Source organism: Salvelinus alpinus, chromosome 7 (assembly GCF_045679555.1).
Source record: "Salvelinus alpinus chromosome 7, SLU_Salpinus.1, whole genome shotgun sequence".
Classification (NCBI taxonomy): domain Eukaryota; kingdom Metazoa; phylum Chordata; class Actinopteri; order Salmoniformes; family Salmonidae; genus Salvelinus; species Salvelinus alpinus.
In genome coordinates, this window is record NC_092092.1 from 34,399,340 (window position 1) to 34,413,204 (window position 13,865).

General features: G+C 46.0%; 2 protein-coding genes across 9 annotated transcripts in view; both read right to left on the reverse strand.

Moving 5' to 3' along the window:
* LOC139580865 (ubiquitin carboxyl-terminal hydrolase 54-like) overlaps positions 1 to 5,047 on the reverse strand; it is a 30,968-nt gene extending 25,921 nt beyond the window's left edge. For 3 of the 5 annotated variants that reach the window (XM_071409948.1, XM_071409945.1, XM_071409949.1), the window contains exon 1: positions 4,913 to 5,047. The gene's annotated coding sequence lies outside the window, so the exon portion shown is untranslated. The other 2 variants (XM_071409946.1, XM_071409947.1) reach the window with 2 other exon arrangements.
* Positions 5,048 to 5,269: 222 nt separating this feature from the next.
* Positions 5,270 to 11,855, reverse strand: LOC139580867 (myozenin-1-like). 4 transcript variants are annotated; one of them, XM_071409954.1, is made up of 6 exons: positions 11,729 to 11,855; positions 9,486 to 9,576; positions 8,136 to 8,302; positions 7,967 to 8,039; positions 6,969 to 7,149; positions 5,270 to 6,800 (listed from the first exon to the last, which is right to left on the reverse strand). In XM_071409954.1, exons 2-6 carry the CDS (start codon positions 9,565 to 9,567, stop codon positions 6,560 to 6,562), a joined length of 744 nt encoding a protein of 247 aa, XP_071266055.1. In that variant the 5' UTR covers positions 9,568 to 9,576; positions 11,729 to 11,855; the 3' UTR covers positions 5,270 to 6,559. The 4 variants fall into 4 exon arrangements, with proteins under 4 accessions (XP_071266055.1, XP_071266053.1, XP_071266054.1 ...); XM_071409952.1 differs by having other exon boundaries at positions 6,969 to 7,152; XM_071409953.1 differs by having other exon boundaries at positions 7,967 to 8,042.
* Between the last annotated feature and the right edge of the window lie 2,010 nt (positions 11,856 to 13,865).

Below are 13,865 nucleotides of genomic sequence, written 5' to 3' on the forward strand. Positions count from 1 at the left end.
TCTTCAGTTTCTTGGCAATTTCTGGCATGGAATAGCTTTAATTTCTCAGAACAAGAATAGACTGACGAGTTTCAGAAGAAAGTTATTTGTTTCTGGCCATTTTGAGCCTGTAATCAAACCCACAAATGCTGATGCTCCAGATACTCAACTAGTCTAAAGAAGGCCAGTTTTATTGCTTCTTTAATCAGAACAACAGTTTTCAGCTGTGCTAACATAATTGCAAAAGGATTTTCTAATGATCAATTAGCCTTTTAAAATTATAAACTTGGATTAGCTAACACAACGTGCCATTGGAACACAGGAGTGATGGTTGCTGATAATGGGCCTCTGTACGCCTATGTAGATATTCCATAAAAAATCTGTCGTTTCCAGCTACAATAGTCATTCACAACATTAACAATGTCTACACTGTATTTCTGATCAATTTTATGTTATTTTAATGGACAAAAAAGTGATTTTCTTTCAAACATAAGGACATTTCTAAGTGACCCCAAACGTTTGAACGGTAGTGTATATATACATATTTAAAAATATATATATATATATGAATATTAATAATATTAATAACAACAGATTAAAATACTTTTGGCCAAGGGATCCGTGGAATAAGTTTATAGTGTGTAATACAATACAATTTATATTAAATATCTACAGTACAATTACAATTCTTACATCTACAATTCTTAACCCTGGGCAACATGGGCCTGGGAGGCTTACAGGGATATTGGTATCCACAGTACAACATCAATTATCAATTTATAAACTCAATACTATTCCCCAAAATGTATTTTACATAAATGCACTGTAATTTAAGCTTTAAAACTGCAAAGTGTTCTCTCTGCCTTATGGTAAAATGTGCAAATTTGCAGGATATTATACTATATGGCCAAAAGTATGTGGGCACCTGCTCTTCAAACATCTCATTCCAAAATGATGGGTATTAATATGGAGTTGGTCCCCCATTTGCTGCTATAACAGCCTCCACTCTTCTGGGAAGGCTTTCCACTAGATGTTGGAAAATTACTGCGGGGACTTGCTTCCATTCAACCACAAGAGCATTAGTGAGGTCGGGCACTGATGTTGGGCGATTAGGCCTGGCTCGCAGTCGGCGTTCCAATTCATCCCAAAGGTGTTCGATAGGGTTGAGGTCAGGGCTCTGTGCAGGCCAGTCAAGTTCTTCCACTCCGATCTCGATCAACCATTTCTGTATGGACCTCGCTTTGTGCAATTGTCATGCTGAAAAAGGAAAGGGCCGTCCCCAAATTGTTGCCACAAATTTGGAAGCACAGAATTGTCTAGAATGCCATTGCATGCTGTAGCAAGATTTCCCTTCATTGGAAATAAGGGGCCTAGCTGGAACCATGAAAAACAGCCCCAGAGCATTATTCCTCCTCCACCAAACTTTACAGGCAGGTAGTGTTCTCCTGGCATCCGCCAAACACAGATTCATCTGTCGGACTCCACTGCCCCAGAGTCCAATGGCGGCGAGCTTTACACCACTCCGACGCTTGACGTAGTGCATGGTGATATTAGGCTTGTGTGCGGCTGCTCGGCCATGGAAACCCATTTCATAAAGCTCCTGACAAACAGTTACTGTGCTGACGTTGCTTCCAGAGGCAGTTTGGAACTCGGTAGTGAGTGTTGCAACCGAGGACAGACAATTTTTTCGCGTTACGCACTTCAGCACTCAACGGTCCCATTCTGTGAGCTTGTGTGGCCTACCACTTCGCGGCTGAGCCTTTGTTTCTCCTAGACGTTTCCACTTTACAATAACAGCACTTACAATTGACCAGGGCAGCTCTAGCAGGGCAGGAATTTGAAAAACGGACTTGTTGGAAAGGCAGCATCCTATGACGGTGCCACGTTGAAAGTCACTGACCTCTTCAGTACGAGCCATTCTACTGACAATGTTTGTCTATGGAGATTGAATAGCTGTGTGCTTGATTTCATACAAATCCACTCATTTGAAGCGGTGTTCACATACATATAGTGTATCTTTAAAGTTGCAACAACAAAAAATCTCTCTGCCCCGAGAATTTTTTTATAGAATTGCAGGAAATTGGCTTGAAAACTGCTACATTTTCTCTCCAAATGCCAAGACTTGAGGCACGTTCCTCTGCCCAGGCATTGCTGATACCTGCCAGACCTTACAACACCTGGATAAGTATTTTAAGTATCAGCTAACCACATCATGTGTTACAGCGATATGTCAGTCGATGACACAGTCGATGACGTGGCATGCAACCATTGGTTTACGCACACAACGTCTAAGCAGGGGGACGTGACCACGGTTTGTCCAGCCACGCACTGCTGACGTCGTAGTAAAAATCCTAGTAGGCTATTTATTTTGCACTTGAGTTGTGTTCTGATTATGAGGGGGTTCCTGATGAATTTGCTATCACAAAAGGAGTCCCCCACCCCAAGAAGTTTGAGAATCCCTGGTCTAGCCCTCAGGCCAGTGTTTGCTTTTGGTGAATCTACTTTATTGGTTTTCAAGATTTTAGCATTTTGCTCTTTGGAGCCCTACAAGAAAAGGAAACAACTAAAGTTGGATTTCCAATGGCCTGGCTCCTAGGTCTCTTTTTTAAACTCCACTCCGCTGAAATACTTCATTCTCTCTCTCATTCTGACCTCTGTTCTCCCTTCTCATCGGTTCCTTCATCCATCTTTGTCTCTCTCTCTCTCCCTTTCCTTAAGTCTCCCTATCTCAAGTCTCTCCGCACTGACACACACACGCATGCGCCGTAGCTGGGTTATAGCTTCAAATAGCACTGGTTGACAACGGGGAGAACCCAGAGTTCATTCTCCCCACTCTCGCTCTTTCTCTCTCACTGTTTCTTTCCCTTTCCCTCGCCCTCTCTCTCTCTTCAGTAATTCTCAGAGGTTTGCTGGCTAGGGTCCTCTCTCTCTCTTTCTCTCTCTCAGTAATTCTCTAGAACCAGCCCCTCTCTGAAGCTCTATTCAGACATTACATACGGAACACTCCATTTTAGAACATTTCATTCATAGAACAAGAACATTCCCCCCTTAAACTCCATTGTTTTCTAGAAATCTATTTGAATTCATATCCAGACACACACAGCTTCAGATTGCAATCACAATTAGAGAGTTAGGCCAATGTCAAGCTGCCTCTCAGGACATCCCATACTTTCACAATGAACTCTCACTATGAAGTAGTAGTTCTATTGACTCCGGAAATGCATTGAACTGTTATTGGTCAAAGTAGCCTACGCAGGAGTCACTAACACGGCGCGCGCGTGTGCGTGCATGTGTGTCGTGACTTGTGCGTGTGTATATACAGTACATATGGATGCGTGTGACAGAGAGTAGAAGAGTGATCTAAGACTGAAACACCCCCTCAAGGTCATTCCCCCCTGCTTATACACTATGTACTTTACTCTACCTTATAAAGACACACACACACGCACATATTATCAGGCACGTGCACATGCACACAGACCTTCTATGAGGATGATTAAAAAGGCTGAGAATATCACAATATGTTAATATATTCTCTTACATAATGTAATTCAAACGCACACTAACCCTCACACGTTCTACTATTCACAGATTAGGGGGAGAGAGGGATAAAGAGGGACAGAGAGAGAGAGAGAGAGAGAGAGAGAGAGAGAGAGAGAGAGAGAGAGAGAGAGAGAGAGAGAGAGAGAGAGAGAGAGAGAGAGAGAGGCTAGGAAGGAAGGAAGGAAGGGAGGAAGGAAGGAAGGAAAGTGAATGAAAAAGTAGACACCTCTTCTCCTGTCCTCTCCCCATTTCCCCTCCTCCTCTATCCCCCTGTCCTTTCCTCCAGCAATAAACAACAGTCACAACAATAAGCCAAAACCAGCCTATCAGGATTTAACTACAGTCTCCAAACCAAAGTGGAATTACATCAGTTCTACCTGACCACATATTTCTCTTCAACCCACTGTCTGGTCTGCTAACTGCTACCACTCTGTTCTGCTGAGTGGCAAGAGAGAGAGACAGAGAGCGAGAGAGAGTGTGAGAGAGAGAGAATGCCAGAGAGAGCAGAGCCATGCTTGGTCCAGACCGCAGCAAGGTGTCAGTACATGCATTGTAAAGAGCTGTGTGCGTGTGTGTGTGTGTGTGTGTGTGTGTGTGTGTGTGTGTGTGTGTGTGTGTGTGTGTGTGTGTGTGTGTGTGTGTGTGTGTGTGTGTGTGTGTGTGTGTGTGTGTGTGTGCTCGCAGCAGGGGTGTCCTCGGTGCTGGTATGAAGAGTAACAGCCAACATCATCTATCATAGAGACCAAACCGCAGCGGTAAATCAATACCGGGGCTGCGGTTGGCTTTCTATCAACAAGTCACCGGGGCCGTTAACGGCTAACACAAATCAGCTGTAATAAAATATAATAACCTAACGGAAAGGTTTATAAGCAGGTTCCGATAATCCGTTTAAAGCATTAGATATCTATACAATATCTACCAACTCTGAAAGTGTCAATCTGGTCCTCAGAATCTCCACCTGTTCTAAAATGATGGTAATGATGCACAAAGCCACACTCGTGGAGATGCTGATGCTGCCAGTGTGTGTGTGCCTCTGAGCTACCTGCGTAAAGGACATCGATTACATCCATTTCAACCATATGAACCATGCAGCGCTGCGTAAACACTGGAGAGAGAGAGAGAGAGAGAGAGAGAGAGAGAGAGAGAGAGAGAGAGAGAGAGAGAGAGAGAGAGAGAGAGAGAGAGAGAGAGAGAGATAGAGAGAGAGAGAGAGAGAGAGAGAGAGAGAGAGAGAGAGCAAAACCTACGCACAGTGGATGACATCTGGCCGCGCGGAAACACGCACATCCTTTCGAACTGACTTTGCCGCGTGCGTTCTTTACTGGTGAATGAGTACCCCGTGTCCCTGCCTTAATCTCTCGTAGATGGAGTTTAAACTGTGCGTGCTCACCTCAGGTCCCGTTCGTGTCCCGTTCCAGTCTCGTGCTGTCCCGGTAAAAAAGAACGAGGGAGAGGAGAGGGAGAAGAAGAGAAGCGCTCAATCCAACCTTCCATCCAGTGCTGCGGCCGCGGCACCCTGCTCTCGCGATAGCTGGCTGGTTTTCCCGAGCTCACTTACAGTGAGTGACGTCACCCTGTGGGAATGAATAGCTCCTTGCCGCCCTCTACCGGTCAATGAGCGGAACTGCCTTGGTGATAATGTACCAATTACGTCATGGCAATAGCTACTGTAGCAGAGCAGACCTGAATTCTAATGTGTTGAGGGGATAGTGATCAATTGCAAATAAGCAGAGTTCATCAGCCAGGATTTCTGTACAGGGAAAGGTTTATTGGATAAAATACAGAGTTTACTGGAAACATCAGGTGTGTCTATAATGTCTACAGTGTCGAGGCTACATGTTCAACTGTCCAAGTTATTGTCATATCATTTTCATCATCACGTCACCTTATCTACTTGGATTGTTACTACTTGACTTCTCATTTAGATTTTTGGGGTTATTTGTGTATTTGTATTATGCAGTGTTTGCGACACATTCTATTTTACCGCAGGAGCTAGTGACAGAAAGATTTCCCTGCATCTGCCATAACACCTGCAAATCTGTGTACGCGGCCAATAAACGTTGAGTTGATTTGATTTGAACATCACCATCATCTTCTGTCTCTTTTCTCTTCAGCCATTTATGTTTCACGCAAATAAATCAAATCAAATTGTATTTGTCACATGCGGCGTGTGTCTACACCAGTGTGTGTCGACAATACATCAGTGTGTGTCTACAGTACATCAGTGTGTGTCTACAGTACCTCAGTGTGTGTCTACAATACATCAGTGTGTGTCTACAGTACCTCAGTGTGTGTCTACAGTACCTCAGTGTGTGTCTACAATACATCAGTGTGTGTCTACAGTACCTCAGTGTGTGTCTACAATACATCAGTGTGTGTCTACAGTACCTCAGTGTGTGTCTACATCAGTGTGTGTCTACAGTACCTCAGTGTGTGTCTACATCAGTGTGTGTCTACAGTACCTCAGTGTGTGTCTACATCAGTGTGTGTCTACAGTACCTCAGTGTGTGTCTACATCAGTGTGTGTCTACAGTACATCAGTGTGTGTCTACATCAGTGTGTGTCTACAGTACCTCAGTGTGTGTCTACATCAGTGTGTGTCTACAGTACATCAGTGTGTGTCTACATCAGTGTGTGTCTACAGTACATCAGTGTGTGTCTACAGTACATCAGTGTGTGTCTACATCAGTGTGTGTCTACAGTACATCAGTGTGTGTCTACAGTACCTCAGTGTGTGTCTACAGTACATCAGTGTGTGTCTACATCAGTGTGTGTCTACAGTACATCAGTGTGTGTCTACATCAGTGTGTGTCTACAGTACATCAGTGTGTGTCTACATCAGTGTGTGTCTACAGTACATCAGTGTGTGTCTACAGTACATCAGTGTGTGTCTACAGTACCTCAGTGTGTGTCTACATCAGTGTGTGGCTACAGTACCTCAGTGTGTGTGTGTGTGTGTGTGTGTGTGTGTGTGTGTGTGTGTGTGTGTGTGTGTGTGTGTGTGTGTGTGTGTGTGTGTGTGTGTGTGTGTGTGTGTCTACAGATTGTCCGTCTCGCCGTCGAAGGGAGGCATGTTGTCCAACTGCATGTGGATGTGTGAGTTGTCCTCCGGGTTGCACACCCAACCGATGGGGGTGCGGTTGAACGAGGGGCGGGACCTAATGTCCGCCTGCAGGGAAGGGAGAGGCTCCAGCTCCAATGGGGCGAATAGGATCTCAGGAGGCTCGAAGGTCATGTGGCCTCCCGCCTTCTCGGAGCCGCCATAGGGCAGGGCCGACCTGTCAATCAAATATTAATATCATAACGTACAAAATACATGTCTGCATAGTCATAAACGCATCAGCAGTAACCTGCTGAAGGTCTTGAATCTGGTTATTTTCGACAGGTGTGTATGTGCATGCGTGTTTGTGTGCATATGTGTGTTGGTGTGAATGTGTGTGCGTTACCTGTTGAAGCTCTTAAACTTGGGCATTTCGTGGGGAGGGTGTGGTCCAGCCATGCAGTGGTGCATGGTGGCAGTCAGAGACTCGTCTCCCCTCATGGCCCGTTCCCATGGAGACACATAAGTACGCACATACTGCTGCCTCCTCTTCTCTTTCTCCGCCTCCTTATCCAACACCTCCTCCTCTACTGTGGGGAAGATAAACATGACATCGTCTCACTGTTTTTCGCTTGTGTGTAAGTTTCCCTGGTGCTGACGTCAGAACACGCATCAATACATATGAATGTCAAATAGTTTTACATGCTTGAGGTGTGCTTGATTTATACTGAACAAAAATATAAACGCAACATGTAAAGTGTTGGTCACATTTTTCATGAGCTGAAATAAAAGATCCCAGAAATTGTCCAAACGCACAAAAAGCTTCTTCTCTCAAATGTTGTGCACAAATGTGTTTACATCCCGGTTAGTGAGCATTTCTCCTTTGCCAAGATAATCCATGACAGGTGTGGCATATCAAGAAGCTGATTAAACAGCATGATCATTACACAGGTGCACCTTGTGCTGGGGGACAATAAAAGACCACTCTGAAATATGCAGTTTTGTCACACAACACAATGTCTCAAGTTTTGAGGGAGAGTGCAATTGGCATGCTGAATGCAGGAATGTCCAGCAGAGTTGTTGCAAGATCATTTCATGTTCATTTCTCTACCATAAGCCGCCTCCAACATTGTTTTAGAGAATTCGGCAGTACATCCAACAGGCCTCACAACCGCAGACCACGTGTAACCACGCCAGCCTCATTCTGATTGGTTGCACCCCTACCCAGTCATGTGAAATCCATAGATTAGGGCCAAATTTATTTATTTCAATTGACTGATTTCCTTCTATGAACTGTAAAATCGTTAAAATCTTTTAAATTGTTGAATGTATCGTTCATATTTTTGTTCAGTACAGCTTGGTACAATAGAACTAATTGAGAAGTCCTAAAAGTGCAAAGCCTACCGTGCTCAGGTTCAGGCTCGGGTGGTGGGGCCATCATTTCACAACCCAGGGACGGAACTAGGCTCTGGAGATTCTGCTAGAGGAGACAGGACACACACACACACAGCCAGATCAGCACACACACACACACATGTACCCTTACACCACCCCCCACCCCCCTCTCCCCCACCATATTCTCGTTGGTGACGATGAAGCGCTCAACCCTCTGTTGTCTCCTCCTGAACATCTTGGATCCCTTGTTGGTCATAAGAGACAATTCCTCCAGCATGGTGTCTTTAGGAGTCTTGATCTTAGTGCCCAGATCAAACTCTGATGCCTCGGGGTCCGATTCTTCATCTGTAGAAGGGGGAAACACAATGTCATTGAATGAGATGACATGTACTGTAATTTACATATCCCTGATTGCATTGATTCCAATGCTAAGTTCACAAAGCATCACAGTCCCACCTTTACTATGTAAAGTGATTTGAGCACTGGAGACGGGCTAAATTAATCCATTCAATTATCAATCAATATTCTCTTACCAGACCCATATCACCACTAACTCTTTCACCCCCTCCCCCATCCTCTAGTCTAAACTCCCAGCTCATAAGCACTGTTGACCTGAAAGTGCAGATAGCTGCGAACAACATGGCGAAAATTCCAACTTAACCAATATGAGAGCAAGGTGGAAATATTCAAATGTTACATGGTCCTTCTGTCTCTCTCTCTCTCTCCCTATTCCCTATATCTATTTCTCTCTCTCCCTATTCCCTATCTCTCTCTCTCTCTCTCTCCCTATCTCTCTCTCTCTCTCCCCCTATATCTCTCTCTCCCTATTCCCTATATATCTTTCTCTCTCTCTCTCTCCCTATTCCCTATATCTCTTTCTCTCTCTCCCTATTCCCTATATCTCTTTCTGTCTCTCCCTATTCCCTATATCTCTTTCTCTCACTCTCTCCCTATTCCCTATATCTCTTTCTCTCTCCCTCTCTCTCTCCCTATTCCCTATATCTCTCTCTCTCTCTGATAAAAGTGTCAAATGTGTTTTACAGATGGCTGGCTGGTCTGCTCTCGTCCCCGTAAAACGTTCTACTCATCATCCGCTACACACTCTCTGATATCACTCATAACACCTGGAGCCCAGCCACACAATACACACAATACACACACACACACACACACACACACACACACACACACACACACACACACACACACACACACACACACACACACACACACACAAACAAGGCTGGGAGCTGGCAAAGCAATCCTGTGCTGAGAGCTGTAGCTTGCAGTACCTTGTAAATCAGGACTGTGTGGTCTGTGTGTGTGTGTGTGTGTGTGTGTGTGTGTGTGTGTGTGTGTGTGTGTGTGTGTGTGTGTGTGTGTGTGTGTGTGTGTGTGTGTGTGTGTGTGTGTGTGTGTGTGTGTGTGTGTGTGTGTGTGTGTGTGTGTGTGTGTGTGTGTGTGTGTGTGTGTGTGTGTGTGTGTGTGTGTGTGCGCGTGGGTGTGTGTGCGTGTGCATGCGTCATACCGTCCTGGGTGATGTTGGTCAGATCAGTAATGATCTTGTTGGCCTTCTTCCTCTTTGGGGGGGCGGGAGTTGAGAGAGGCATGACTAGAGCCTGCACCAATCAGAAATACACAGTTCAAATCAACAGCCAATCACAGAGCGATCGGTGACATCCACCAATCCCAATCAGACTGATAATGATGATGATGATGATGATACATGACTGACCCGATAAGGAAAGGTTTTAGGTTTCTAGGGAACCATTACTCTGAGGCTCTGGGCCTGTGGGTCTATATTCCATACTGTAGTTGGTGTAATTGGTTTAATCTGCTGTAATTGAAGCTCCTGCTGGAATCCAACACCCTGTAGCTATTATTACTACATGTTCCACAGCAGCTCTGTTGAGTGCTACTGTCACCACTCACACACACACACACACACACACACACACACACACACACACACACACACACACACACACACACACACACACACACACACACACACACACACACACACACACACACACACACACACACACACACACAAACACACAGGGCAATTCCACAGTGACAGAGTAATGCTGAGACTAAGATTTTTCACTTTAAAATGTATGTCAAACTATTTGACCAAGAAGGAGAGTGATGGAGTGCTGTATCAGATGACCTGGCCTCCACAATCACCTGACCTTAACCCAATTGAGAAGGTTTGGGATGAGAAGGGCCGCATAGTGAAGGAAAAGCAGCCAACAAGTGCTCAGCATATGTGGGAACTCCTTCAAGACAGTTGGAAAAGCATTCCTCGTGAAGCTGGTTGAGCAAATGCCAAGACCGTGCAAAGCTGTCATCAAGGCAAAGGGTGGCTAATTTTAAGAATCTAAAATATAAAATACATTTTGATTTGTTTAACACTTTTTTAGTTACTGCATGATTCCATATGTGTTATTTCATAGTTTTGATGTCTTCACTATTATTCTACAATGTAGAAAATAGTTAAAATAAAGAAAAACCCTTCTATGAGTAAGTAGCTGTGTCCGAACTTTTGACTGGTACTGTATATAAAATGGATTGCCTATATTGTACACAATAAAGACAATCAATTACAGGTCAACATTTAAATATTGCTCCCGCTGAGGTGGGAGAACGCCAGGCTTATGGAGCTCCTGCTGGGTTAGCGTTGGGAAAAGTCCCCCAACTTCAGGAGAACGTGAGCCTGAATGTCTGGTTACCCCAAGCAGAAGGGACTCCTGTCCCGCTCACTATTCCTGTTTTAGCTGCAGATAAATCCCACCGGAGGACAACAAACATAGTCAGTCAGCACATTCCCAAACATCCCAATTCCCAAAACACTCCGCTCCTCCTCTAGAAGTCCCCAGATAATCTCTCTTTCCATTCATTTTTTTTGCAGACGCTTTTCTCCAGAGGTATTTACAGGAGGAATTAGGGTTATATAGACACATTTTTCACCTAGTCAGATGGGGATTCAAACCAGCGACCTTTCGGTTACTGGTCCAACGCTCTTAACCACTAGGCTACCTGCCGCTCATCAACCTCACATTCCTAACTCACTCTGTTCTGATGGAACATGGAATGGGAATGGTTTCGGGAACAAGCAGGTCAACAGCATAGTTTGCATTCACTGACCATGTCGCGTCCTTCAACTTAGTACCCGATGATTTAACACGGGGCTGTCAAAGGTGTATCGAGTAAGTGTTGAAGAGTTTATCAGTCAGCCAGCGTTGCATAATCCATGCAGCCACTAGCTGATGTGAAACGATGCCGTTGATACATTTATTCATTCATTTTATGATGTGATATGATACGCTGCCATATGGTGGATGACACATGATTCACACTGACGGGGACTTCTCTGCCTGGCACAGCACAGCCTAGCACAGTGCAGGCCCTGCCTGGCATAAACCCATGTTCAATCAACTCTCCAATTGGTATATAGCTCAATTGGTAGTTACTGGTAGCAAACTATGCTGGTAGCTTGATCCTACCCTGGTGACATTTAGACCTGTATCAGTCCTGCATCATTTCCCTATTATCACAACAATATAAGCCACAGACATGTACTGCTTGTGTGTGTGTGTGTGTGTGTGTGTGTGTGTGTGTGTGTGTGTGTGTGTGTGTGTGTGTGTGTGTGTGTGTGTGTGTGTGTGTGTGTGTGTGTGTGTGTGTGTGTGTGTGTGTGTGTGTGTGTGTGAAAGACTGTGTGTGTGTGGGATTGCGTGGGCAGTGATGTCACAAACTCAGCCTTACCTCAGTAGAATCCTCAGGAATTAGAGAAGAAGGAAAGAAGGAGAAGAGTTGAAAGTATTCAAGAGAGTGTCCAAGTGCCTCCCCTCCTCTACACCCAAGAGGGAGTGAAACCCTAGCACAGGAAGGAGCTGGGCTATGGAGGCCTGGGTGGGTGGGTGGAGGTTAAGGGTTCAGGGGGGCTAGGAGCTTCTTAAGGGTCTACGAGGAGACTGATACTATCTCTCAGATGCTCCTGAGGTCTATGTATAGACCAGGAGAGAGAGAGAGAGAGAGAGAGAGAGAAAGAGAGAGAGAGAGAGAGAGAGAGAGAGAGAGAGAGAGAGAGAGAGAGAGAGAGAGAGAGAGAGAGAGAGAGAGAGAGAGAGAGAGAGAGAGAGAGAGAGAGAGAGAGAGATTTTAAGGGGTGTGTGTGAAAAGGGAGGGAGGAATAACGTAATAGAGGATAGAGAAAGATAATTCCTTATCCCGCTTCCCTCCGCTCCCTGAGCAGTGTGTTTCTCACCATACTGAAGTGTCCAGTCCATCCTTCAGACAGGATTTACACCTTTAGACTAAACAGGTGTCTGTGTCCCCATATCAATCAGATCTCTGTTACACAACTGACCACCAAGAGAGCGAGAGGGGGGGGACTGGGACATAGAGAGTGAGAGTGGGGGAGACGGGGACATAGAGAGTGAGAGGGGGGGAGAGAGACGGGGACATAGAGGTTGAGAGGGGGGAGAGAGACGGGGACATAGAGAGTGAGGGGGGGGAAGGGGGACATAGAGAGTGAGGGGGGAGAGAGAGATGGGGACATAGAGAGCGAGAAGGAGGAGAGAGATGGGGACATAGAGAGTGAGGGGGGGGAAGGGGGACATAGAGAGTGAGGGGGGGAGAGAGTCGGGGACATAGAGAGCGAGAAGGAGGAGAGAGATGGGGACATAGAGAGTGAGGGGGGAGAGAAACGGGGACATAGAGAGTGAGAAGGGGGAGAGAGATGGGGACATAGAGGTTGAGAGGGGGAGAGAGACGGGGACATAGAGAGTGAGAAGGGGGAGAGAGATGGGGACATAGAGAGTGAGAAGGGGGAGAGAGATGGGGACATAGAGAGTGAGGGGGGGGAGAGAGACGGGGACATAGAGAGTGAGGGGGGGGAAGGGGGACATAGAGAGTGAGGGGGGGAGAGAGACGGGGACATAGAGAGTGAGAAGGGGGAGAGAGATGGGGACATAGAGAGTGAGGGGGGGAGAGAGACGGGGACATAGAGAGTGAGGGGGGGGAAGGGGGACATAGAGAGTGAGGGGGGGAGAGAGACGGGGACATAGAGAGCGAGAAGGAGGAGAGAGATGGGGACATAGAGAGTGAGGGGGGGGACATAGAGAGTGAGAAGGAGGAGAGAGATGGGGACATAGAGAGTGAGGGGGGAGAGAAACGGGGACATAGAGAGTGAGGGGGGGACATAGAGAGTGAGAAGGAGGAGAGAAATGGGGACATAGAGAGTGAGGGGGGAGAGAAACGGGGACATAGAGAGCGAGAGGGGGGGACACAGAAAGTGAGGGGGGGAGAGATGGGGACATAGAGAGTGAGGGGGGGACATAGAGAGTGGAGGGGGGGACACAGAAAGTGAGGGGGGGAGAGATGGGGACATAGAGATTGAGGGGGGGGGGGACATAGAGAGAGACGGGGACATAGAGAGCGAGATGGGGGGGGACATAGAGAGTGGGAGGGGGAGATAGAGAGCAAATTGATTATTCTGATGTCTTTACTCTAATAACATTGTCAAATGTATCAGTGTTTAGAGTCCAGCACTCAGCACTCAACCAGACGACTGGAGATTAACAGGACTAAAAATAGGAGGGGCGCTCGTGATAGTTAGCGTATGAAGATTCAAAAAGGGCCTAACGCCAAGAGAGCCACAGGACTGAGTTCAGTACCAGTTATTACCACAAGTGGATGAAGGTAGGGACTGTCCCATATGATCATAATACAACTCTTACCCAGTCCTTCATATTCAAAATGAAATCAAATTTAATTGTATTGGTCACATACACATGGCTAGCAGAAGTTAATGGGAGTGTAGCGAAATGCTTGTGCTTCTAGTTCCGACCATGCAGTAATATCTAACAAGTAATCTATCAATTTCCCAACAACTACCTTA